This window comes from Chanodichthys erythropterus, chromosome 11 (assembly GCF_024489055.1).
Source record: "Chanodichthys erythropterus isolate Z2021 chromosome 11, ASM2448905v1, whole genome shotgun sequence".
In the NCBI taxonomy this organism is placed as follows: domain Eukaryota; kingdom Metazoa; phylum Chordata; class Actinopteri; order Cypriniformes; family Xenocyprididae; genus Chanodichthys; species Chanodichthys erythropterus.
The window spans coordinates 4,396,639-4,423,557 of record NC_090231.1 but is presented as its reverse complement, the minus strand read 5'-3'; the positions used below and the strand labels follow the sequence as shown (position 1 = coordinate 4,423,557).

At 37.5% G+C, this 26,919-nt stretch overlaps 1 protein-coding gene across 1 annotated transcript in view; it reads right to left on the bottom strand.

Moving 5' to 3' along the window:
• The window catches only part of abhd17c (abhydrolase domain containing 17C, depalmitoylase), a 59,185-nt gene that overhangs the window by 9,785 nt on the left and 22,481 nt on the right, over nt 1-26,919 (bottom strand). Inside the window, exon 2 of the mRNA XM_067400403.1 lies at nt 13,910-14,089. Within this exon, the coding sequence (XP_067256504.1) occupies nt 13,910-14,089 (180 nt within the window). The remainder of the gene's footprint in view (nt 1-13,909; nt 14,090-26,919) is intronic.

The window sequence follows — 26,919 nt, the reverse complement described above, 5'->3', positions numbered from 1 at the left end:
TAATTAAACATTTTACCTTGATATTAATGAACAATTATTTGTTTGTTTTTGCCCTCATAGTTCACTGACAAGGTTTGTACAGTAAATATGCTTGACTATTAAAGGTGTGATTTTTGTCCTATTGAAAGAGTGATCTGACATAACAGCTCACTTTCAGCAGTTATTTTATCAATGGTTTGTAACATTTCTTACAGATTTCTGCTTGTTGTAAATCAGATAAAGAAATTAGCACATTAACAGTACGGGTGAATGTGATTTCACCATGTGCCACAATGCAGCTGCGCGACCAGCTCAAAATAATATACATCCAATCGTCTAAAATCGTTTTAATGTCCAAACTGACAAACCTTAAAACAAATACAACTGACAAAGTTTAGTGAAGACGCAAGGCTCACCCTCCGTGTTGCTTTTATGCCACTGATGGGAGGGGGCGGAGTCACGTGACTACACGCGTGGTAGTATGTTTTTAAGGGGGAAGTATTAACAGGATTAAAAAAACAAAATAACCGACATGGGAAAATTATGTCGGTTAGAGGTTCTGATTTTCGGTTTCAATTACTTTTCAATTAATCATCCAGCCCAACCCATAAGGACTTTCGTTCATCTTCAAGACACAAATTATGATCTTTTTGATGAAATCTGAGAGCTTTCTGTCCCTCCAAAATGTTGATAAAGACATAAAACTAATCCATATAAATTGAGGGGTTCAGTCCAAATTTTCAGAAGAGAATCTATATGGTGAACAGATTTAATTTAGGCTTTTATTTACATATAAACATTCATCAACACACATCAGTTGTGGTAAACAGAAGCTCAAGCATTTTTAATTGACGTACGAGTTCATTCTCGTGTTACGCAGCACATTGAGTTTCATCAAGAACCAATGAGGTTCATTCTCGTGTTATGAAGCACGTTTGAGCTTCCTCAAGAACCAATGAGGTTCATTCTCGTGTTATGCAGCACGTTTGAGCTTCTGCAAGAACCAATGAAGTTCATTCTCATGTTATGAAGCACGTTTGAGCTTCAAAATAACCAGTAAGGTTCATTCTCGTGTTATGAAGCACGTTTGATCTTCAGCAAGAACCAATGAGGTTCATTCTCGTGTTACACAGCACGTTTGATCTTCAGCAAGAACCAATGAATTCTCGTGTTATGAAGCACGTTTGAGCTTCAGCAAGAACCAATGAGGTTCATTCTCGTGTTACGCAGCACGTTTGAGCTTCTGCAAGAACCAATGAGGTTCATTCTCGTGATACGCAGCACGTTTGAGCTTCTCAAGAACCAATGAGGTTCATTCTCGTGTTACGCAGCACGTTTGAGCTTCTGCAAGAACCAATGAGGTTCATTCTCGTGTTACGCAGCACGTTTGAGCTTCTCAAGAACCAATGAGGTTCATTCTCGTGTTACGCAGCACGTTTGAGCTTCAAAAGAACCAATGAGGTTCATTCTCGTGTTACGCAGCACGTTTGAGCTTCAGCAAGAACCAATGAGGTTCATTCTCGTGTTACGCAGCACGTTTGAGCTTCTCAAGAACCAATGAGGTTCATTCTCGCGTTACGCAGCACGTATGAGCTTCTCAAGAACCAATGAGGTTCATTCTCGCGTTACGCAGCACATTTGAGCTTCAGCAAGAACCAATGAGGTTCATTCTCGCGTTACGCAGCACGTTTGATCTTCAGCAAGAACCAATGAGGTTCATTCTCGTGTTATGAAGCACGTTTGATCTTCAGCAAGAACCAATGAGGTTCATTCTCGCGTTACGCAGCACGTTTGATCTTCAGCAAGAACCAATGAGGTTCATTCTCGCGTTACGCAGCACGTTTGATCTTCAGCAAGAACCAATGAGGTTCATTCTCGTGTTACACAGCACGTTTGATCTTCAGCAAGAACCAATGAAGTTCATTCTCGCGTTACGCAGCACGTATGAGCTTCTCAAGAACCAATGTGGTTCATTCTCGCGTTACGCAGCACGTTTGATCTTCAGCAAGAACCAATGAGGTTCATTCTCGCGTTACGCAGCACGTTTGAGCTTCTCAAGAACCAATGAGGTTCATTCTCGCGTTACGCAGCACGTTTGATCTTCAGCAAGAACCAATGAGGTTCATTCTCGTGTTACACAGCACGTTTGATCTTCAGCAAGAACCAATGAGGTTCATTCTCGCGTTACGCAGCACGTATGAGCTTCTCAAGAACCAATGAGGTTCATTCTCGTGTTACGCAGCACGTTTGATCTTCAGCAAGAACCAATGAGGTTCATTCTCGTGTTACGCAGCACGTTTGAGCTTCAGCAAGAACCAATGAGGTTCATTCTCGTGTTACGCAGCACGTTTGAGCTTCAGCAAGAACCAATGAGGTTCATTCTCGTGTTACACAGCACGTATGAGCTTCTCAAGAACCAATGAGGTTCATTCTCGCGTTACGTAGCACGTTTGAGCTTCAAAAGAACCAATGAGGTTCATTCTCGTGTTACGCAGCACGTTTGAGCTTCAGCAAGAACCAATGAGGTTCATTCTCGTGTTACGCAGCACGTTTGAGCTTCAGCAAGAACCAATGAGGTTCATTCTCGTGTTACGCAGCACGTTTGAGCTTCAGCAAGAACCAATGAGGTTCATTCTCGTGTTACGCAGCACGTTTGAGCTTCTGCAAGAACCAATGAGGTTCATTCTTGTGTTACGCAGCACGTTTGAGCTTCTGCAAGAACCAATGAGGTTCATTCTCGTGTTACGCAGCACGTTTGAGCTTCTGCAAGAACCAATAAGGTTCATTCTCGTGTTATGCAGCACATTTGAGCTTCAGCAAGAACCAATGAGGTTCATTCTCGTGTTACGCAGCACATTTGAGCTTCAGCAAGAACCAATGAGGTTCATTCTCGTGTTACGCAGCACGTTTGAGCTTCTGCAAGAACCAATAAGGTTCATTCTCGTGTTATGCAGCACATTTGAGCTTCAGCAAGAACCAATGAGGTTCATTCTCGTGATACGCAGCACGTTTGAGCTTCTGCAAGAACCAATGAGGTTCATTCTCGTGTTACGCAGCACGTTTGAGCTTCTGCAAGAACCAATGAGGTTCATTCTCGTGTTACGCAGCACATTTGAGCTTCAGCAAGAACCAATGAGGTTCATTCTCGTGATACGCAGCACGTTTGAGCTTCTGCAAGAACCAATGAGGTTCATTCTCGTGTTATGCAGCACATTTGAGCTTCAGCAAGAACCAATGAGGTTCATTCTCGTGTTACGCAGCACGTTTGAGCTTCTGCAAGAACCAATGAGGTTCATTCTCGTGATACGCAGCACGTTTGAGCTTCTCAAGAACCAATGAGGTTCATTCTCGTGTTACGCAGCACGTTTGAGCTTCAAAAGAACCAATGAGGTTCATTCTCGTGTTACGCAGCATGTTTGAGCTTCAGCAAGAACCAATGAGGTTCATTCTCGTGATACGCAGCACGTTTGAGCTTCTGCAAGAACCAATGAGGTTCATTCTCGTGTTACGCAGCACGTTTGAGCTTCTGCAAGAACCAATAAGGTTCATTCTCGTGTTATGCAGCACATTTGAGCTTCAGCAAGAACCAATGAGGTTCATTCTCGTGTTACGCAGCACATTTGAGCTTCAGCAAGAACCAATGAGGTTCATTCTCGTGTTACGCAGCACGTTTGAGCTTCTGCAAGAACCAATAAGGTTCATTCTCGTGTTATGCAGCACATTTGAGCTTCAGCAAGAACCAATGAGGTTCATTCTCGTGATACGCAGCACGTTTGAGCTTCTGCAAGAACCAATGAGGTTCATTCTCGTGTTACGCAGCACGTTTGAGCTTCTGCAAGAACCAATGAGGTTCATTCTCGTGTTACGCAGCACATTTGAGCTTCAGCAAGAACCAATGAGGTTCATTCTCGTGATACGCAGCACGTTTGAGCTTCTGCAAGAACCAATGAGGTTCATTCTCGTGTTATGCAGCACATTTGAGCTTCAGCAAGAACCAATGAGGTTCATTCTCGTGTTACGCAGCACGTTTGAGCTTCTGCAAGAACCAATGAGGTTCATTCTCGTGATACGCAGCACGTTTGAGCTTCTCAAGAACCAATGAGGTTCATTCTCGTGTTACGCAGCACGTTTGAGCTTCAAAAGAACCAATGAGGTTCATTCTCGTGTTACGCAGCATGTTTGAGCTTCAGCAAGAACCAATGAGGTTCATTCTCGTGATACGCAGCACGTTTGAGCTTCTCAAGAACCAATGAGGTTCATTCTCGTGTTACGCAGCACGTTTGAGCTTCAGCAAGAACCAATGAGGTTCATTCTCGTGTTACGCAGCACGTTTGAGCTTCAAAAGAACCAATGAGGTTCATTCTCGTGTTACGCAGCATGTTTGAGCTTCAGCAAGAACCAATGAGGTTCATTCTCGTGTTACGCAGCACGTATGAGCTTCTCAAGAACCAATGAGGTTCATTCTCGTGTTACGCAGCACGTTTGAGCTTCAAAAGAACCAATGAGGTTCATTCTCATGTTATGAAGCACGTTTGAGCTTCAGCAAGAACCAATGAGGTTCATTCTCGTGTTACGCAGCATGTTTGAGCTTCAGCAAGAACCAATGAGGTTCATTCTCGTGTTACGCAGCACGTTTGAGCTTCAGCAAGAACCAATGAGGTTCATTCTCGTGTTACGCAGCATGTTTGAGCTTCAGCAAGAACCAATGAGGTTCATTCTCGTGTTACGCAGCACGTTTGAGCTTCAGCAAGAACCAATGAGGTTCATTCTCGTGTTACGCAGCACGTTTGAGCTTCAGCAAGAACCAATGAGGTTCATTCTCGTGTTACGCAGCACGTTTGAGCTTCAGCAAGAACCAATGAGGTTCATTCTCGTGTTACACAGCACGTATGAGCTTCAAAAGAACCAATGAGGTTCATTCTCGCGTTACGTAGCACGTTTGAGCTTCAAAAGAACCAATGAGGTTCATTCTCGTGTTATGCAGCACGTTTGAGCTTCAGCAAGAACCAATGAGGTTCATTCTCGTGTTACGCAGCACGTTTGAGCTTCAGCAAGAACCAATGAGGTTCATTCTCGTGATACGCAGCACGTTTGAGCTTCTGCAAGAACCAATGAGGTTCATTCTCGTGTTACGCAGCACGTTTGAGCTTCTGCAAGAACCAATGAGGTTCATTCTCGTGTTACGCAGCACATTTGAGCTTCAGCAAGAACCAATGAGGTTCATTCTCGTGATACGCAGCACGTTTGAGCTTCTGCAAGAACCAATGAGGTTCATTCTCGTGTTATGCAGCACATTTGAGCTTCAGCAAGAACCAATGAGGTTCATTCTCGTTGTTACGCAGCACGTTTGAGCTCCTCAAGAACCAGTGAGGTTCATTCTCGTGTTACACAGCACGTTTGAGCTTCAGCAAGAACCAATGAGCTTCAGAAGAAGTTTGTTCCTGCGTGTCAAGCAGGATCAGTTGAGCTTCTGTTTGTTCACTGATCAATGTTTATATGTGAATAAAAGCATAAATTAAATCTGTTTATCATATAAAGCCATAAAGTTTCTTGAGTTTCTTGGAATAAGGACTAAACCGCTCAATTCATATGGATTAGTTTTATGATCTCTATGAATTTTTTGAAGCATTAAAGTGTCAGTTGTGTAGCTGTCAACAGTAGAAAAGAAAGCTCTCATATTTCATCAAAAAGATCTTCATGATGAACAAAAGTCTTTACGGTTTGAGGGTGAGTAATTAATGACAGAATTTTCATTTTTGGGTGAACTAACTCTTTAAAGCAAGTAATTTCTCTCAGCATGCATCAAAGTCTTTTCACCTGAAAGAAAATAGGCAGAAAATAGCAAAAATATGGGGATCATGTGCATGTTGCTTTTTCTCCATGTCAGTTTAATCATTTTATATATAAATGCTGATGGTGATATCCCGTCGGAAAGAGCTCACATTTACAACTGATGGTGCGACGTGCACGCCTGCTCTGATGTGTTATGAGATGCATGCTGAGAAATCAAGACGGACAACGAGAGCTCAATCTCACTGATTGCAAATACAGTTTACATTTACTTTTCCTAATTGGACACAAACAATATATGGCGATTCAAATGCAGATATGACTGTACAGTCCAAAAATCAATTTGCCATCACCTCCTCAAACAGTCCCTGCTGAAACATTTAATGCTTAACAGCAGGAAGTCACTGAAAAATGTCTTGCAACATTTAACTATGCTTTCTGCTTGTGTGTCAACCACTTGCTGCAAAGATATTGATAAGACTGATCTAAAACAGCAACTTCACAGAGTCACATATTTTGATGGAAATCTGACTTCCAAAATAAACTATTATAAACTAGAACATGAAGCTGAAGCAAAAGAGTTTACGTGCCAAGCTACACAGCGGGTCGTGATGAGGGTCTATCATGACTGATGTAAGTGATTGTGGAATAAAGATAGGTGCCCTCCGCCTCACAGGTGAGCTGTACACACTTCTGCTGTTTTTCACCAGCTTTATCTCAGCAACCAGACACCGTCGTTACAGCCTGAGATGAAGGGAATGAGAACTGGAAGCAAAACACGCCGTCACCTGACACTTTCAGGAAAAAGCGATGCACGTTCACAGAAACAGTCAAAGGTGTCAACTATCACGACTGGGGTTTTTCAAAAGAAGTACTTCGATTTTACCAGGAATACCTGAAGATAATCTGTGTAATCTGACATATCTCAAGCTGTGTAATATAACAGTACGAGAGAAAATGGAGTCTCACGCTGCTGTACAAGGGTTTCGTGACGGGTTACAGGGGAGGCTTTTAAGAGCAATTACTCGTAGAAGTTCACAACATGTCCAAGCAAAAACACCTTCTGTCAGCGTAGACGTCCTGTAATTCTCGGGTTTGAGAAGACTTAGCAGGAGAGATACATTTGACAGAACGAGCCAGTTTATCTCCTTGCCAATGAGACTGAAATTCAGCCTGTGCGTGAGCGTATTTGTGCACTTATACTGTATAAGTCACAAACGAGACTTGTACGAGTTAATTGCTGATCTGTCATATTAGGCATGGCATTAAAGGGATTATGATTTCAGTTTTTTAACTTTAGTTAGTGTGTAATGTTGCAGTTTGAGCATAAACAACATCTGCAAAGTTACGAAGCTCAAAGTTCAATGCAAAGAGATATTTTCTGTTTAAGGACTACAACGAATGGCTGGTAGGGACTACAACGAGCTCCTTCTCGGGTTAGGGACATCACTAAGCGTAAAATTTACATAAACCCCGCCTCGAAAAAAAACACAACAAAAGGGGCGGGGCCATGTTGGGCTGCTTTAGAGAAAAGGAAGAGTTGTTGTAGTAGAGTGTTGTTGACATGCCTTCATTTTACGCCGGACTGCTTCACAAACGAGGGTCAATTCAACACAAAAGATGAACATGACGGCACATGCTAGTGGATGAGTTGAATCAACTCCACAGCAACTACATCAATTTATCCACTATCCATTCAGAAACGTCCAGTTTCATTCTAAAAGTTGTAACTTCTTCCTGAGTCTCTCCATCAGTGTCGACTCCGGTTTGAACAATGTAAGGCTGAACACCAACACTGACAATCCTCATTTTGGCTGCGTGAGATTCTCCAGCTTTGTTGTTGTTGAGCTGTTAAAGCTCCGCCTTCTTCTGGAAAGGGGGCGGGAGCAGCAGCTCATTTGCATTTAAAGGGACACACACAAAAACGGCGTGTTTTTGCTCACACCCAAATGGGGGCAAATTTGACAAGCTATAATAAATGATCTGTGGGGGATTTTGAGCTGAAACTTCACAGACACATTCTGGAGACACCAGAGACTTGTATTACATCTTATAAAAGGGGTATTATAGGTCCCGTTTAAAGTTCCCTCACCCTCATCTTAGAATAGCAACACAATACAATAGGCAGCTATTAATTTCTTCATGACTAATGCTGTGGTGTTATATTCCTTTATGCAATTTTTACATGACAGAATACACAGTTTAAAATATTGGGGTCAGTAAGATTTTTTTTTTTAATGTTTTTGAAAAGTCTTATGCAGACCAAGGATGCACTTATTTGATCAAATGTACAAAAAATGTGATACTGTGAAATATTACTACAATTTATAATAACTGAATACATTTTAAAATGTAATTTATTCCTGTTTATGATTATTATCAATGTTGAAAACAGTTCTGCTGCTTCATATTTTTTGCGATAGATTGTGATGTATTTTTTCGGATCTTTGATGAATAGAAAGTTAAATATAACAGCATTTATTTGAAGTGATATTTTTAACAACACAAATCTTTTGATCAGTTTAATGCATCTTTGCTGAATAAAAATATTAAATTCTTTCAAAAAAGAAAATCTTATCAAACTTTTGAACAGCAGTGTGTATCCTGATCAATTCTGGAAAAGCGACTTGGAAACTTCAAGCAGCAAGCTACTTCTATAATTAAACTAGGTCAACTCTTTTGATGAAGTAGTTAGATACATTACAAGCTACTAAATAGTTGTTTGTGCTGCCAACCATTTTGTCAAAAGAGTCTAAAGAATCTGAGGTGACATTATCTTACATTCATTACTTGATTTTTCTCTTACAAATATTTTATCTTATAAATCAACATAACTACCGGATGATTTTTTTTTTTTTTTTTTCACTTTTATTTTGAGTGGCATTTTTTCCTGGTACAAAAACAAATTTTTTTAAATAAATTTAAAAAAGAGCTGACAGCCAGTTCAAAATTTCATTACATTACTCAGCGCCTGCAACTACTTTCACTTTTAGGAATAAAAGAACTAATGGCTACAGCTGTGAGAGACTTGAAAGCCATCGCTTCAACTGCTGAAAGGAAGGCAAATGGCAACTTTCAGCACTTTCTAGCTCAGTGTGGTAAAAGAAAATGTAAGCCACTTCCAGAGTTTTAAAAAGTTCTAAAAGAGTGTGGAAATGAAAATACATGTACAAATGGAAAAGAGTAAGTAAGAGAACAAAGCTTGAAAGAAAATGGCATTGAAAGTCAGTTGAGAGGATGTAACAGTGGTTCTCAGTCAAGGAAAATTTGCCATGCTGACTCAAATTCAACTTGTCTCTTTCAGATTTCTGTTCTATGAGGGATGAAGCCATCCTGAGCTTCCCCATGTTCCTGCTATCATCTGTGCGGGTACTGCGGTGTACTGTGGACAGCTTCAGGCTGTTACCGGTTACTAGTTTGATCCTAGATGCCAACAAATTGCCTGAAGTCCATCCATGGATCATCTACAGCATATTGCACACAAAATCGGAACACGATGGATAAAAAAAGATTAAGTACATTACCGTTAAAAAGCTTGAGGTTGTGATTTTTCAGTTTATGAAAGTCTTTCATGCTAATCAAGGCTGCTTTTTTGATCAAATATACATTTAAAAAATATATATATATATATTCTGAAATATTACTACCATTGTAATTAGTGTAATTTATTCCCGTGATCAAAGCTGAATTTTCAGCATCATTACTCCAGTCTTCAGTGTCACATGATCCTTCAGAAATCTTTCTGATATGATGATTTACTGCTCAAGAAACATGTTGAAAAGAGTTGTGCTGCTTAATATATTTGTGGAATACATGATATATTTCAGTATTATTGAATAGGAAGTTCAAAACAACTGCAATTATTTGTAATAGAATTCTTTTGCAACATTAACCCTCAGGGGTCTGAGGATTTTTGGGGCTTGGAGAAGTTTTGACATGCCCTGACATTTGTGTTTTTTTCAGTTGTTGATAAACATATTAATGACACAAGTGTTATTACACTGTATTCAGCACAAACTAGGCTACCATAATATGTGAGGAACATGTATGTCCATGTTTGTATTTTTGAAGGAATAATGTTTATGCGTGGTTATTGAAAAAACAAAAAACTTAAGTCACTGAAATAAAGCCAAAATATATATATTAAATCTGTGTTCACAAGACTTCTGGGTATTGGAGGCTGCAGACTAGAGTTTTTGCTTCAAAATGAGGTAAAAATTATGCTGCCTGCTTGCTCATATTAAACAATAGAGAGATTTAAATATTTGTATTAGTGGATAATGAGCTGAATCACTGACTTCTGACATGGCTCTCTTTTCATACAGATTACATAAACACAGAATTTTTGTTTTCGATTTGACTTAAACGATTTAAAACCTGACATTTCAACGTTTTTTTAGACATAAGTCTAATTTTTTTGTGATTAGTATCCACTAAGTTACAGTTCATTTTCTGAGAACTATCAGATTGGAGTTCGTTCAGAGGGAGACGAGAGATCACGCATCAGAGCAGTTTCTTTCACACTGGTAAGAAAAAAACGCGGCGGTATCGCCGGCGTGACCGCCGACCCGAGAGTCTTAAAAAGTTCTAACCCTTACTATAAGGTCTCAGTTAAAGGCACAGTATGTAAGTTTCACAGCTAGAGGTCACTAGTTCAAAACAATAAAGGCACAGCTTGATGTCACCGTGAATGAGCACGGAATCATGGGAGTTGTCGTCTTCACCTCCACAGCTGATTGAAAGGAATCCGACGGGACTCGGGCAGAAATCATGTTCATGGATGAGCTCATGTATTAAAGTTTTATTAAGGTTACTGTGGTATGAAGCAGAGCGGGGCCAACAGCGGAAAGAGGCCAGTGGAGCAAATGCTAATGAGAGACAGATACCTGCGAGACACCAGCCACAAGTCCCGGAGGAGCTCCGGAAGGATATAAGGAGGAACAACGGCAGTGAAGGGCAAGAGAGGAACAGGCCTGGGACATTTCATATTGCTGTTTTTATTATGCCATTATAGGCCATTCTTTTTTTTTTGTAGTATTCTCGTCGCGTCATAACATTAAGGTTGAACCACTGTAGTGAGGCTGACTATTGTAACAATATTGGTTATGTTGCTTTCTATGGGGGATAAAAAAACCTCTCGGATTTCATCAAAATATCTTAATGTGTGTTCAGAAGATGAATGAAGGTCTTACAGGTTTGGAATGACATGAGGGTGAGTAATTAATGACAGAAATTTCATTTTTGGGTGAACTAACACTTTAATTTTAAAGTATATTGTATGGTGGACAAAAAAGCTGTGTTACTGTTACTACAAATACAGCTCTATTCTGTCAAGTGGCTAACATAGCATTATCAGAAAGTGTCTCTGAGTCGCAAACATGTTACTCAAGGTAAATAAAGAAAACAAGTTTCAAACAATCAGACTAGCCGTGCTGAGCTATAACAACGATTCGTTTTCTGTTGATAAAAGTTTCCAAACAGTTGCTCACCTGTCTAATAAAACACATAATATATTAAAGCGTCTTTGGTGTTTCTATGCTTTTTAATGGAGGTAAATTGAGGGTCGAGGAACACGGGATGTTACACTGGTTAAAGCAGTGTAAGAACTGGTTAAAAGCTGATTTTTCTGGATTTAAACATTCTTGGAAACATCGGGGATAATACAAGTACACAAGCCAACAAAACATAACTGTTCTAGTGGTTTTTGGATATTTTAATGCAAAAATCTTAAATATTGTGCCTTTAATTTTAGTTAATGGATTAAGAAATATTGAGCAAAACATTTGTACAGTATATTAATAAATACAATTGTGCATTGTTAATTCATGTTTACTCAGGTTCATTAAATATGAACAGATCCAACTTTAACATTTACTTTTCATCATGTTAATTTGGTTAGCTTACTAAACGCTTCAGAAGTATTTTTCACTGATAGTTCATGTTATGTAATATAGTTAACTAATGTTAATAAATGGAAACTATACTACTGTGTTACCAATAGGGTTGCAAAGTGGCGGAAAGTTTCCGGTAATTTTCCAGAAACTTTCCACGGGAACCTAACCTGGGGAATTTTGGAAATATTCCAATTTGGAAACTTATCAGGAATTTATGGGAATTGATTAAATTTTAGGAAATTTATATAAATTTATAATATTTATATTAAATGTATCACATAAAAACAAATACAACTTTTTTTTTGTCATAACATGAAATAAGTTATTTTTCGCATTCAATTAATTCTATTTTAGTAAATATGTAAAATAAATATATTTTTATTGCAGAAATTCTTATTTCAGTGTCACATGATCCTTCAGAAATCATTCTAATATGCTGATTTGACACTCAGTTATTATCAATGTTGGAAACCGTTGTGCTGCTTAATATTTTTTGGAACCTGTGATACTTTTTTCAGGATTCATTGATGAATAAAAAGTTAAAAAGAACAGAATTTATTTAAAATAGAAATCTTTTCTGACAATATCACTTTACTATCCCTTTTTATCAATTTCACACATCCTTGCTGAATAAAAGTTACTGACACCAAAATTTTGAACGGTAGTGTATATTGTTAGACAAGAGTTCTATTTTAAATAAATGCTGTTCTTTACATTTTTATTCATCAAAAATCCTGAAAAAAGTATCACAGGTTATTAAGCAGCACAACTGTGTCCAACATTAATAACTGAGTATCAAATCATCATACTAGAATGATTTCTGAAGGATCATGTGACACTGAAGACTGTAATGATGCTGAAAATTCAGCTTTGGTCACAGAAATAAATTATATTTTAATGTATATTGAAATAGAAAACCGTTATTTAAAAACTATAGTTATATTTCACAATATTACTGTTTTTTCTGTATTTTTGTGTGTGTCCTCAATAGCCCTGCAGCAAGCAGTGTGCTGTGTGAATGTGATTGAGGAATGTGCAGGGTAAAAAAAAAAAATCAGCTAAAATTGAATTAACCCTTGTGCAACGTTATGGACATTTTTGTCCATTTCAGTTTTTTTTTTTTTTTTGTTATAAGTGTATCTTTGTTAATGCCAACTACATGAATTTTGGCTCAGGTGTTTATTTTTATTGGAATTTTAATATTTACCCTCATTTCCTTCAAAAAAATCAATTTTACTCTCCGTACAAAAAAATACTCACACTCAGGACCTTAAGGACAAAAATGTCCACATTTAAACCCATTAAAACTGCAATTTTTTAACCCAGGGCCATTTGACTATAAAATGATACAATATTTGCACATTCTATCAGCAAGGCTTCAAATTTTACATTTTTACAATTTTTTACTAGATTGTGCCATATTTTCAAATTTGGCATATAAAAGAAATAAATCAGTCAGTGAAAGTGGAAAAAAAAATAAAAAAATTAATATATAATATTTCTATGAGTTTTTTGGCATGGACATTTTTGTCCATTATGGTCCTAAGTGTTAGTTTTTGTAAAAAATCTGACACTACATAAAAAATATAAATGCCTCAAAATTAAATGTTGTTGTTCTTCATTGACACCCAAGAATCTAATAAGCAAAGAAAAAAAATCTGTTTAGCATTTAGTTTATGAAAATAAACTACTATTTTTAATTTTTTCATAAAAAACACTCATGGCATTATGTAAACAAACCAGCATTAAAAGGGTTATAGTTCTTAAAATTAATGAATGTTTGGCATCTATGGACAGAACAGATGCTGGTTAAAAAATTGACAGTGAAAATGGAAAATAAAATATTAATAAATCATATTTTTATGATTTTGCTCCTATGTGTAACTTTTTTTTTTTTTTTTTGATGCACAAGGGTTAAATCTGGTTGTCCAAAATTATGCTGCAAGATGTTTTTATTTTCAACTACATTTAAGTACCCTGTTATAGGCTAACCTGCAATTGTGCAAATTCCGTTTATTCCTATTAATTCCCGTTAATTACCATGGAAAGTTTCCAACTTTGAAAATTCACGGAATTTTGCAACCCTAGTTACCAACCTCTCTTTACAGTTTTGATCAATTTAATGGCTCCTTACTGATAAAAAGGAATTAATTTCTTTAAAATATACTGTATACATCTTTTCAGCAGTAGTTTAGCTAGAAGGGTTCACAAGCATTACATTCTGGATCACAATGTTTGTATCTTACCTCGGGAAGGCATCGAAGCAGTAAGTTTTGCGGGTGTCGGGGAAGGCCACACGCAAGCCGGACATGAGGGGAGAGTGAAGGATCACTGCCGCGCACTCGTACCGGGACGCCAGGTCTACCGTCGGCACCGTCCCTATACTCTGACCATACAGGATGATGTTTTCTGGGGTCACTCCATACCTTCAGAAGGAAAAACAGCTATAAATCAACACGTTTCATATCAACACTTCGAAAGCGTGGTTTAAATCTGGAATCTTCTCATCTATGTGGGTGAAATTATGTCACAACACAAACAGCTTGTGCTGATTACTTTGAATTGCACTCGTGTCTATAGTAACAATACGATTTGTGGCAAAATATATTTTCATCAAGTCATATTAATAGACAATACAACTGGACAAAAATGGCATGTTCGGCCAAGAACAGAGGAGAAATCATTAGAAACAGAGACATGAACTAAACCAACGGCACGAATCCAGCCTCCATAAAAGAACTGAAGGAGTCCCTGAGCTTGTGAACACAGGGCTGAAACTTTATTTGACACTTTAAGATGCGCTCAAAGGAAATGCTGGAGGCGCAGAGCGAGAAGTCAAGGGAAAGAAAGGAAAAACACACTTTAGGTTTTTGTTCTCTGACTTTCCTGGCCAGTTTTGCAGTCGGGCCTGATCGGCGGAGGTGGCATTGGAGGTGAGCACCAGGGTCACCGACAGAAAGAAAACATGTTTGATGTCTGACCTCCGATTAGATTTACCCCAGGCCTGCCCAGGGCCAGGGGAGACAAGGTAGAGAAACAAAGCAGCAGCGAGTTGGAAATCATGCATCCATCCACACACAGCAGTACAAAGTGTACCGTAGAGACTGCAGGCTACACAAGCCTCTGAACTCGACTACCCCTGCAAGAGCTTTGGCGAGATTTTATCAGGTAACCGAACATGATGTCTCCATCTCCGTCTCCCACACAGACAGATATTACAGGGTGAAGAGAGGAGGCACAAAACGCTCCTGTAAGTAAACATGCACCCATGTGACCGGGCTGATAGACTCAGTGTGAAATCAAGTTTCTAGAGATGAGATGAGAGCAGAGAGAACACACATCAAGGTAATTCATCTCCATCATGAACAATTGTGAGTCAGCTTGCATTTGGGAAAATGTGTTTGTGAACCGCAGAAGTGGATTGTTTTTATAAACATGGCTTAAAAACTGAAACCTTATTTAAAGAAATAGTTCAACCAAAAACTGAAAGTAGTAATGTCAGGCCTAAAAGTTCATCTTACATTTCATACAGTTGATTGCGTGATCTAGCCTATAAAATGCAGTAAGAATGCCCTTAAAAGTAAACGATATCAGGGCGAAAATGCCTCTGGAATCACGGAATCCATTCATAAAAACGGAATTTACTATATAACACGGAATGTCACGGAATTTGTAAAAATTTTGATAAGTGAATTAAAAGCAGGTCAGTACACTTACATTAAATCGTGATATAGACTAGTGTCTGTGAATATTAAACCGCAAAAAGACTATTTAAACATGAATCCTGCATGCCTGTGTGACTGAAATGAATGATGCGGAAGCGCAGTTTTATTTACCTCACACACACTCGCGCTGAAGCAATGGAATTAAATGGAATTTTTTTTTTTGGTTAAACTTTTATTAAATTGTTGGTAAATTGGACAAGATGCATTATTTCAATTAATTAGACATGCTTTTTGATTACTAAAATTTAATTTACCAATAAAATGGAGTCAAAAAATAAATAAAACGGAAAAAACTGAATCCAGAAAAATTAAAATGGAAAAAACGGAATTTGGGAATTTCATAGGGCCCTAAATAGCCTACCATGAGTGCAAATGTGATATTGATTTTATACAACAGTTAAATAAATGAAAAAAATTATTATTATTATTATTATTATTATTATTATTATTATTATTATTATTATTATTATATATATGAGTATATAATGTTAGATTTTAGACACAATATTGGCCGTTTTTGCTCAATTTTCCATAGAAAATATTACCTATAAAGTCTCAGGAGAACTGTTGTGCGTCTCTAACCAACACAGGCGTGTTACGTTACTGAATGAATCCGCATTGAGCGAATCAATCGGGTGAATCAAAGATTCAGTGGACCGTCCATAATTTACTACATTCTTGAATGAATCAGCTGTTTGAACAGCACAAATATATACAACACAGTCTATTTAAACCGTTATTCACCAAAACATCTTCCTGTTTAAGAAAGCACTGAAATCAAATTAAGTCACTAAGTTGTCAAAGCATAAGTTGATCTTATTGACCTGCACAGTAAACAGTAAAATAAGAAAAATAAGCAAATACATCAATAAATACAAAGAAAAATTAAAAAGATAAAGAAAATGCACAAATAAATACACAAACAAATAAATAAATAAAATGTTCCATGGTCATGAGGGAACAATTTATCAGTTCACAAATGCCTGTATTATCAATTTTTGTTCACCTGGTTTGGAATGTGTCATTGTTTTCAATGTAAACGCTCTAGACTAACATGTTTAAACATTACGTCTTTGTGTCCGCCAAAAAAAAAAACGAGATCTGTGTTAATGTTTTGCCGCAATGATAGTTTGACAGTTCTTGCAAAATACCAGACTATGATACATCATCTCTCCTGTATCCAAAATATTCCCAAACCATGGATGTTGAATTTTTTTTTTTTTTGGCTAAGTTCTTATCCTGCCCTGAATTCACCTTCCTTGTCTCTGTGCTTTTTTCCATGTCGTAGTGATAAACCTGCTCTCACGCTAGACTTAAGCGTGCTTTCTGCGGTTTAGAAATCGCATATATTTATTTATTCGTTGCATTTATATAGCACTTTTCTGGGTACTCAAAGCGCTTTACATATGGAAGGGGGAATCTCCTCAACCACCACCAATGTGCAGCATCCACCTGGATGAAGCGACGGCAGCCATATTGTGCCAGAATGCCCACCACATACCAGCTTATTGGTGGAGAGAAGATTATCATTATCAGGAGACAATCAGTATATGGGGATGATTAGGAGGCCATGGTGGACAGAGGCCAATTGGCAAATTAAAAAAAAAAAATTCGAAGGACATCCTGGTATTTGTAACGACTAAAGAGAGTCAGGACCTCGGTTTAACATCTCGAAGGATGGTGCTTTTTGACAGTATAGTGTCCCCATCACTATACTGGGGCATTAGGACCCACACAGACCACAGGTTGAGCACCCCCTGCTGGCCTCACTAACACCTCTTCCAGCAGCAACCTACTTTTCCCAGGAGGTCTCCCATCCAGGTACTGACCAGGCTCAGCCCTACTTGGCTTCAGTGGGAAACCAGTCTTATGCTACAGGGCGATATGGCTGCTGGCTGCTCACATGCTCACATCACGAGATTCCTGAACCTAACAGATGCTGTCACAGCATTCAGCTTTCCAAATGGAACTATAAAGAATTTAGAACTGAAAAAGAGAAGTTCAAAAATGTGAACAGAAAGTCAGCACACTTGCTACTCCCTAGAAGTAAGTGTCCTATAAAGATGAATGCAAGGGCATGTCATGGAGTCTTCAGAGAAGTTACAAAAATCCTCGGATGACAGCTGAGACTGGTGTCCCACTAGAGTACCCTCCAGTCATTCTTTTCATTTATGTTTGAGGAACAGAGCGAGTCTGTGTGCTCAGGCATCTCTCAAAGCACCTGCAGATCTCTTGATAATTCACTGATCTACAAAGACCCGAGAAAAACACACTAACCAACTGCAGAACCATTCGTCAGAGCAGTCTGAGGACAACAGCGCCAGGCCAGCAGTCTCACACCGGTGCTGGAGTGGAGCTTAAAGCGTCATTAAGGCCCTGTATCCACCAAAGCATTTTTTTCCCAGAGGCTAGCATATTTTTCCAATTGTTTTCAATGGGAGCGGCACATTTTTAAAACGAGGTGCTGAGCGTCTATTTCACACTGAAGCACTTTGCGCTTTACCAGTTGCAGAGAGTTGAAGAATGATCAACATTGGGTAAAACGCAGCGCTCATTGTCACTTTGCATCCAGCCGTCCAATCACAGTGAAGGAGGGGCGGGACAAATACAACACAGACCAAGCATAATAACGCAACAAAATAAATTTGAAATGCTTTACATTGTGTCAACATTTTTATATAGAAACAAAAATGTAAAATGAGATATCCACTCCTGCAGATATTCCGTATTATGGCAAGCAAAGCGTCTCAACTGGGGAAAAACAACAAAAAAACAAACAAAACTGTGCTGCCGAAGTGTTTTAAGGCAACCACAGATAGGCGTTTCGAGCGGACTAAAATGCTTTGGTAGAACACATACCGGTTTGAGTCACGGATTGGATCATTTTTCGGATCAGCAAAAAATTAAGCAAACACTTTGGTTCCCAATTATTACAAGTACTTTGATACCTCAGCAAAAACTCCTAACTAATAAAGCTCAAACATTATTAAAGACAAACGAACATACAGTAAAAATAAGAATATACAAATTAAAATATAGAAAAATACTATAGAACAGTTACAAATAGTTAGGTCTAACAGTAGCCTAGTATTCAGATACAGAAATATAATAATATAAATATAATTATAATTACACTGCATGCATAGCGATCACTGTATAAATTAAATCGATTAATCATTGTAAAAGTTGTTGTTTTACAATTAATGATGGTTATTTTTAGGCATGCTGTCAATAAATGCAACGAACCAATGTACGAATGCACGACCAAACGCACGGAGCCAATATGATGAAACATCCGATTTCTTTATCAAGTTCTCAACTATTTAGGTTCACTTAAAACTTTATTACCAACTATATACAAGAGTTAGGGTTGTTCCAATTCCGATACCAGTAAATACCACCGATATCAGAAAAAATTCTAGCATCGGTATCGGCGAGTAATTAAACTCATGTACCGATCCGATACCATTTTCCTAATATCTAGTTGTGCCCGCTATCTTTGCTTAATGCAGCAAATCGGAAATCAATTCTTCTCAGAATGCAAACACAGGAAGTTGTGCTGTGTTTCCATAAGCAACCACTGTTTAGAGCAGCGAAGAAGTGAAAAACGGTTATTTATTAGAAATAAAACTAAATAAGATGCTAAACTAATTCATTTAAAATGAATCTGAAGCCTACCTTTCTCATTCGGCAATGTTTCCATTTTCGAGACGAATGCTAAACTATTAGGCTATTTATTATGTAAGCTTTGTACTTCACTCGCATTATCGACATCATTCTTCACATAACAGCACAGTCAGACGGTGGTCACGGGACGGCAGATTGTATCACAGAATTGAATTGAGCAGTGTAAAGTTTTATATGTTTGGTTGATTGTATTTTATTTTAATATTTAACAGCTGCAATATCAAGTAAGCATTGCAAGAATTTGTGCGCGCGCATGAGGTGCCGGCGCGACCACTGGAAAAATTTTTTTCCTAAACTGTACTCCGTAATTTATGGTTTATGGTCGTAATTTAAAAGCCAGACATAATTCATACATTTACAAAAGACATTTAAATAACGAAAACAAGCAGAATGTCTGTTTCCTTTCCTATATCGTTGGAGTGCGCCACAATTTGTTAATATGTAGACCTAATTATATGGTGAAATATTTCGCAAAGCCTATAGGCCTAAATATTACCTTTTATTGTATATGTGTTATGTAAGCCTATAGTTTTATTCTGTTTTCTCCGTTCACCGAACCGCTGCATGTGCGTGATGTGGCTGTGTGAACTTGTTGTAAATATCCTGTAATTTTCACTGGTTTCAAAACGCACAACAAGCTGCATTATTAGCCTACATGACTTTCAGTTTCACTTCAATTTAGTCCTTAATGGTGACATATCATCGGAAAAACTAATGCCAGCGCATTGCCATTGTAACTTACCTAACCTATGATGACATGACAGCTGAGCCTGAGTGTGTCAGCGTGAATTTGTCAGCGTAAATTCGTGATTGTTTGACTGCCAAATCAAAATATTAAACAGAACAAAAAAATAACGTTATTAACCAGTTAATGGCCATTTCAAATGAGCGTTTCTGTTCAAAACGATTAAATCTGATTCAGTTTCCATTTCTGGTTACGTTCCGGTCAAAATCTCGTTCGTTTCCGGTTTTCGCTTTCGTTCCTTAAACCAGTTCAGAGCCCTGCACCCTGGTATCGTATCAGTACTCGGTATCGACCGATACCCTGAGCTCAGGTATCAGAATCGGTATCGGGAATGGAAAAGGGGTATCGGAACATCTCTAACAAGAATAGTTGTCGAGACAGGGATTTTGAGATCTTTTTGTGAGTATGTGTCCGTGCGTGTGACAGAAAAACAGCTTTCGTTTCTGCTCTGACCGGTCGAACGCTGTGAGTGTGTATTAGAAATCAAGAATGTTGAGAGAACATTGTGCTTGGTACATTTTTCATCTTCAAAACAAACTTGGGTCAAAAATTTTAAATCTTGTCTGGCTAGAGCTCTTCCCATAATGTTTACGCATTAGGCCAGTAGACTGAGAGTAGATGGTCTTTCGTGGCTGTTTGAATTCGTTTTCAAATACCTCTGGAAGTGATCGAAAGTGGACAAGTGTTTTACACCCCGTTTACACCTGTATTTAGTGTCATCCACTTGTGATCCGATCGACCAAAACACACCTTAACACCAGGTGTAAACAGGGCCCTAGTGAAGGGTAGGGCTAGTGGTTGGGGCTGGTTGTGTGATCTTCAGCAATACTCTAATTTCAGATTTGGCACTGTTGTCCACAGACTGCTGAGAAGTGCGATTCTGTGGTTCTGTAGTTAGATAAATCTCAGAAAACACTGCACAGGAAGTTGCTCACAGGAGGTTACAGAAGACAAGAACAACATACTGCTGTCCATCTTTCAGAAGACCACCAAGACATTAACAACACCACTGCAGCAACACTGTGTAAACGTACTGAGAGGACAAAAGTTGAACCTTCTGGTGAAAAGTACACGCTGTTATGTTTAGAGGAAAAACAGCACATACCACAGAACTCCTCAGCAGAATGTCAAGCTGGAAAAACTCATAATCATCAGTAATGCAACATAATGACCCAAAACACAAGGTTGAACAACAACTACATCATGGAAGAAATGTCATTTTTATGAAGGCCCAGATGAAAAACACTTGGAGGAAGACAGAACATAGCTGGATATCTGGAAGTGTCAAAAATTTGTATGGATGAGCAAACATGTACATTGGTTTGGAAAGGGAACCGGGTCTTTTCAAGCCTCAATATGCTTAATGTCACTCATGCAAGAGGACAGCAGATTGAGCTGCTAGTTCACGGTCTGAAAAGAGAAAATGGTAACACTTTACTTAAAGCATTTATATATAATGCACTATGAAAGTATTTTTAAAGCCTTTTAATGCACTAATGCATTCTGTGGCCTCATGAATAATTGTAACCACAGATATAATGCTTATCTATTCAGATAACACACCTTTAGAAAGTATAGTGCATTAAAGCACAACAACCAACCAATTTCAGATGTACCAAGGAATCTGCAAATATTATAATGCATTTATGATTATTTGGTTAAAGTTTTTTATGAAAAGATGCATTATAACGTACATTATGAATACCATAATAATGCATTATACATAAAGGCTTCAAGTAAATTGTTACTTTAAAAAAACATGTATGGAAGTTAATTATTCTTATCTGATACTAAAATCTCATTTCAGGAAGGTTGATGGTGAGATAGCGAGAACAAGGGTGTGATAATACCTGAAGAATCTGCCAAAACAAATCCATTTCCACACACTGAAAACATCAGAAATCAATCCGGAATCAAACTCTGAAAAGAGGGAAAACTCTTCGAGCCAGGACAAACACCTAGCACAAGCATCCCCTTTTTTCCAATGTGGAAAACTACTGAAAACACAAGCATGTGCACACAAGCGAAAACACACAAGTCGATGCAAATGCTGTGTTTCCTTAGCCTGAATTAAAGCAATGAGAAATGGCTTGTCCAAACAAGCACCGGGGTCCGATTGCATGGAACAACTGGAACGAAGACCAACTTTCCGAGTTTATAGCAGAAACGGCACAAACAGTTAGACTTGCAAGTGATTCGCCGTGTTTTCCCGAGCTGAAACAATACAAAAACCTGAGAGAGTGTGGGAAAGAGATGTGTTGTTGTGTGTGAATGTTAATCTGGGAAAAAAATAGGAACTCTGTGATTCTGCTCAGGATGAACGGCGTATACACAGTAGTCTGTTTCACGTAACAGTCCTTCAGCCAAAGCAAACATTTACAGATGGATTTTGGGCTGAAATCCGCGTGCTGTTGCCAACCCAAAAGGTTTACCCCGAAAATAAGGCTCCTCTCTCGCTCGCTGTGAATGCCCTGCTGGGTTCTCAATGGAAACAGATGCATGTCTATGCCTTACAAATTCTTAAGTAATCCATATGCATATGAATTATGGATATGCAAATGATGCTTCAAGAGAGCACTGATGTGTGTAATGGAGTACCAGCGCTGTTTATTTCAGCTATTACTTGCAGGAGGAGTCTAATTTTATCCTATAGAAATGCACAAACCCTACTGATGGCTATGCAAAAGCTGCCTTGCATTCTGGCAAAAATTGTTTTCAAGCAACATCTTGTTTTAGATGGCTCTCGGTATGAAAAGCACTATTGAAAATGAGTTTCAGTTTGGACAAACAAAGTACTTCATGCTAGAAACTTGTGTGTCACATGCAAAAATGCAACATTAATGATAAAAGCTAGCTGTTCTGTATCTTGCACCAGACTGAACAGAGAGCAAAGGTTGGGTTCAGGAAGTAAAAATCCATTGGGAAATAGACTTTTAACTTAAACATTTAAAGATGGACCTACTGTGAGCAAAGAGGTTAATCAATGGTATATGCTTTGTTGAAAGCATCATTTCAACTTTTTTAAATAATTCATTTTAAGTTTAACAGGAGATTTCCTGGTGGAAAAACTACATTATTCATGATTCTGCAGAGAAATCTTTGGCTTTCTCAGACACAGGTGTGCCATCTAATAAGAAGTCAGTGATATCGGTCAAGTGATAATTTGTTGTTTTGCATACAGCACCGTGAAGTGTTTAAATGTTAACACTAAAAACATTGAAGCAACACTTGTTGTATTGTTTGTAAGAGTCAGCTTAAAGGATTAGTTCACTTTCAAATGAAGATTACTCCAAGCTTTACTCACCCTCAAGCTATCCTAGGTGCATATGACTTTCTTCTTTCTGATGAACACAATCGGAGCAAAATTGCAAAATCTTTTGCAAAAACAACAAAAAACAAAACAATTGGAGGATTATCAGGAATTCACAATATATGGCAAACAGTAGGTGCCCTGAGTCAGCTGAAGTTTAAACTCTATGAACTTCCCAGCATTTGTGCGTAGGGCTGGGCGATATGGTCAAATCCATAAAAAATCCTGAACTGCGTTCTCGTTCACGTCTTGCACTTGAATGGACAAATTCACACAAAATTATGTAAAAACGCCAGTCTTGGCGAGTATCCTAGTAAACATAGTTGGTTACATCTCAAATTAACACAGTATATTCATTTTGTATCCATGCATTCAGTCTTAAAGGGAACAAAGATCACTCACTGCTCTTGACTCAATACATTTTGTAACTTTAACCATTTATATTATTTTATTATTTTGTGCAGCCAAAATAATGTACCAATAATGTACCAGATATCAATGTACCTTTGTTTTATTTTATTTGTGCTATTTGTAATTTGATTATTTGTTATTACTGATTAGTTGTCTTTAATAATGCTTTAAATTTACATTAATAAGGCTAGTAGAAGTTGTTTTATTATCAAAATTGGAATAGAGAATTGTGATATTTCGCCAATACTTATACTGATCCCTGCTGAAGCAGCTCTAAATATGCACTGTGCTATTAAATGAATGACAAAACCAACTAATATGATTCATATTCTTTTGGTTTCTCTACCCAATATATTTAAAAATGACATGCAGTGAAAATATTGGTATCGGCAAGTACCAAGAATGAAAGTATCTGTATCGGACTTGTTCTGGAAAAAGTGGTATCGGTGCATCCCTAGTTTTTAAATGTATGGAATAATTGACGACGGGCCGTTGAATTATTAAAAAAATAATGCACATCCGGGGTGGTAATTCGGTCACGACGCAAAGAGGATGTGCATTATTTTCTAATAATTCAACGGCCTGGAGACAGTTATTCTGCTTTTACTATGGGTACCACACCTCAAGACACTGTCCAGATGTTGTATTTCAAGACATTTGTCAGGTTTTTGTCCTTAAAACACTCGTGTGTGGGACTAACTTCTTACGCCTCCGTTGTTAATTCCAAAACTTTTTTTTTTTTTTTGTGCCCATGCGTTTGAGCTAGAGAGAGTGGAAGAAAGAGAGTATGGCCTGTCAGGATATAATAAAACATTTTGTTGCAAAAATCTTTGAAATAACTGCAACGCGGTCAAGACCTGCCTAGAACTACTTTAGCCGTGCATTTCCCTGAAAATAATTGCACACCTTAGAACATTGATCAACCAATTAGATTTGAGCATTCAACAGCCCTGTAGTATAACACAATAATATATTTTACAATTAATGGGGAAGGAAATGTTTTCCACATAATTATTAGACCTTGAGAATGAATGTAAACATGTAAATTTGTTTGTTCAAATACAGAAACTTTTAACTTTTAATTCAGGGCCCAATGAAATTCATTTTATTTTTCCCTAAATTCTGTGTTTTCCATTTTATTTTGGGAGGATTCTGAGTTTCATGATTTAAAACAAATTTATATAAAATAACAATGTAATCAAGCTTTTAAAATGTAATCTAATGAAAATATCATTAACTTACACTTTTATTTCTTGTCAAATAAGATGCTGCACAACAGAACTGTATAAATGTAAAACATGGATGAAAAAAATATCTTTGTTGTATAATATTCCTTAGAAATATTATTATTATTACTTTGAGAAGCACATTTTAGTGTACAGTCGTGATTTCTGTCGTCATTGAAGAAATCACTTATATGTGGCATGTTGTGCTTATTTCTGCTGTGATGGGCTCTTGATAAATTCTGGACGTTTTTATATGGATTAATCTATTATTGACAAATTAATCAATTTCAATATAATATTGTTTATTACCCAGCCCTACTTAATCGACATATTAAACATGACCTTCCTCACCTCCATCCTCCATCTTGAAAATAGCAAAGTTACTAGAAGAACAAAAGTTGAGAATGTGCACTGACCAAGACTACAAACAACAACAAAAGGTTAAGAAGTTGCTGTTAATTTGCTGGTGAAATCCTTCTTAACATGGCTTCCCAGCTGTGCCGGATTAGAAGACTTCATGTATCTTTATCTACATAGCATTTTTTTCTCTGCAGTAAATGAATGTCACACGGATGTGGTTCAGTGTTCCTGACTGTGGGTGAAAAGGGCATTTTAATTAGCCAGCATTACTGATAATAAGTTGAGCTTTAGCCATAACTAATTTTCAGGCAATTCATTAGCTGTCCTCGCAAAGACAAAAACCTTACAGCTCCGGTGCACAGCGAGAAGAATCCAAAACAGCTCAATGCTAGAAAGGTTAAAATTCAGGGGCGTTTGTTTAGCCCTTGCTGAAGATCTCTGAAACAATTAAGTTTTTACCAAAAAGGATAAAGTGAGAGACGTTGATTATAGACATTCAGTACTAAAACTACTGATATTAATATTGATAAAATACTGAAAGCAATTCAGTGTAAATCCCAAACTCTAATGGAATCAATTGCGAGTCGATTCTCCAATGCAATGCACATCATTTGTATGATGCACAGATAGTCATTGCATTCCAAATCAATCGCAATTGCAGTTAGGATGCTGCGGATGTAGGCAGTAGACAGCAAGGCAGCTCATTCCGTTTTGGAACAGAACTACTGAATACTAAGTAACAAAGTCACAAAGCCTCCATCAGACACAACAATCCCACTTGCAATTACAAATAATCCCCCTAAAACCTCAACCCCACAATTGACACCAAATATTCTCCCTTTGAAATCAGTATTTTTTTCCCAAATTCCATTTTATTTTTTTCCAAATTCCATGCATTTTAAATTTTTTAATTAAATTTTAATCATCAAAAAGGCATGTCTAATTAATTGAAATCATGAAACTTATACATCCCAAAAAAGTCCCCCCAAAAAAGTTCTCTGGATTCCATTTTAATGGTTTAATTAAATTTTAATAAATCAAAAAGCATTTCTAAATAATTTAATTAATAAAAATAAGATTTTGTGTTATATTTATTTATTTAAATTTCTATGAAATGCATTTTGATTTTTCTAGCAATCAAATGAAGGCATAAAATATTTAATTTCTCTTTTAATCATATGACATTAAACTTTGTCAAACAAACTTTCGTCTGTCAAAAAAAAAGAAAAAAAAAGAAAAAGAAAAAAAAAAAATTGGATCAGGTTCAATTTTCTGCATTCTCTCACATCTGCAACACAAGGTGTTCTGAAAATTCAGAGCCACCATACAAGCAAACTCCAAAATCCAGAATGCAGTCTGATAAATTGATCCACTTCATCTTGCTGCACAAAGCACTGTATGACAAACAAAGTGCAGAATACATATATATTAGTGGTCGTTTTTAATGTGCCTCCAGTATCACTAACAAAGCATCAAACTGATCCACTGACATCCTGAAGTAAACTCTGAATTGCTCGGGATAATCCTGCAGTCTCTCTCCTTCCTCTCTATGCAATCTCAAGATTGAATGGACCCAATATTTCCTCTTTCTTTTTCTCTTTTTAAGAAGAGAGAGGACAACAAAATCATCCTCACTGCTCGAAGACTCCATTTTGTATTGTTTTGTTATTTTCTTTTGGCATTAATTAATACGCATCGGACTCCGTGTGCAAGGTTTCTGTGCGTATAATAACCCAAAAAATATAAAAATATATATATATATATATATATATATATATATATATATATATAT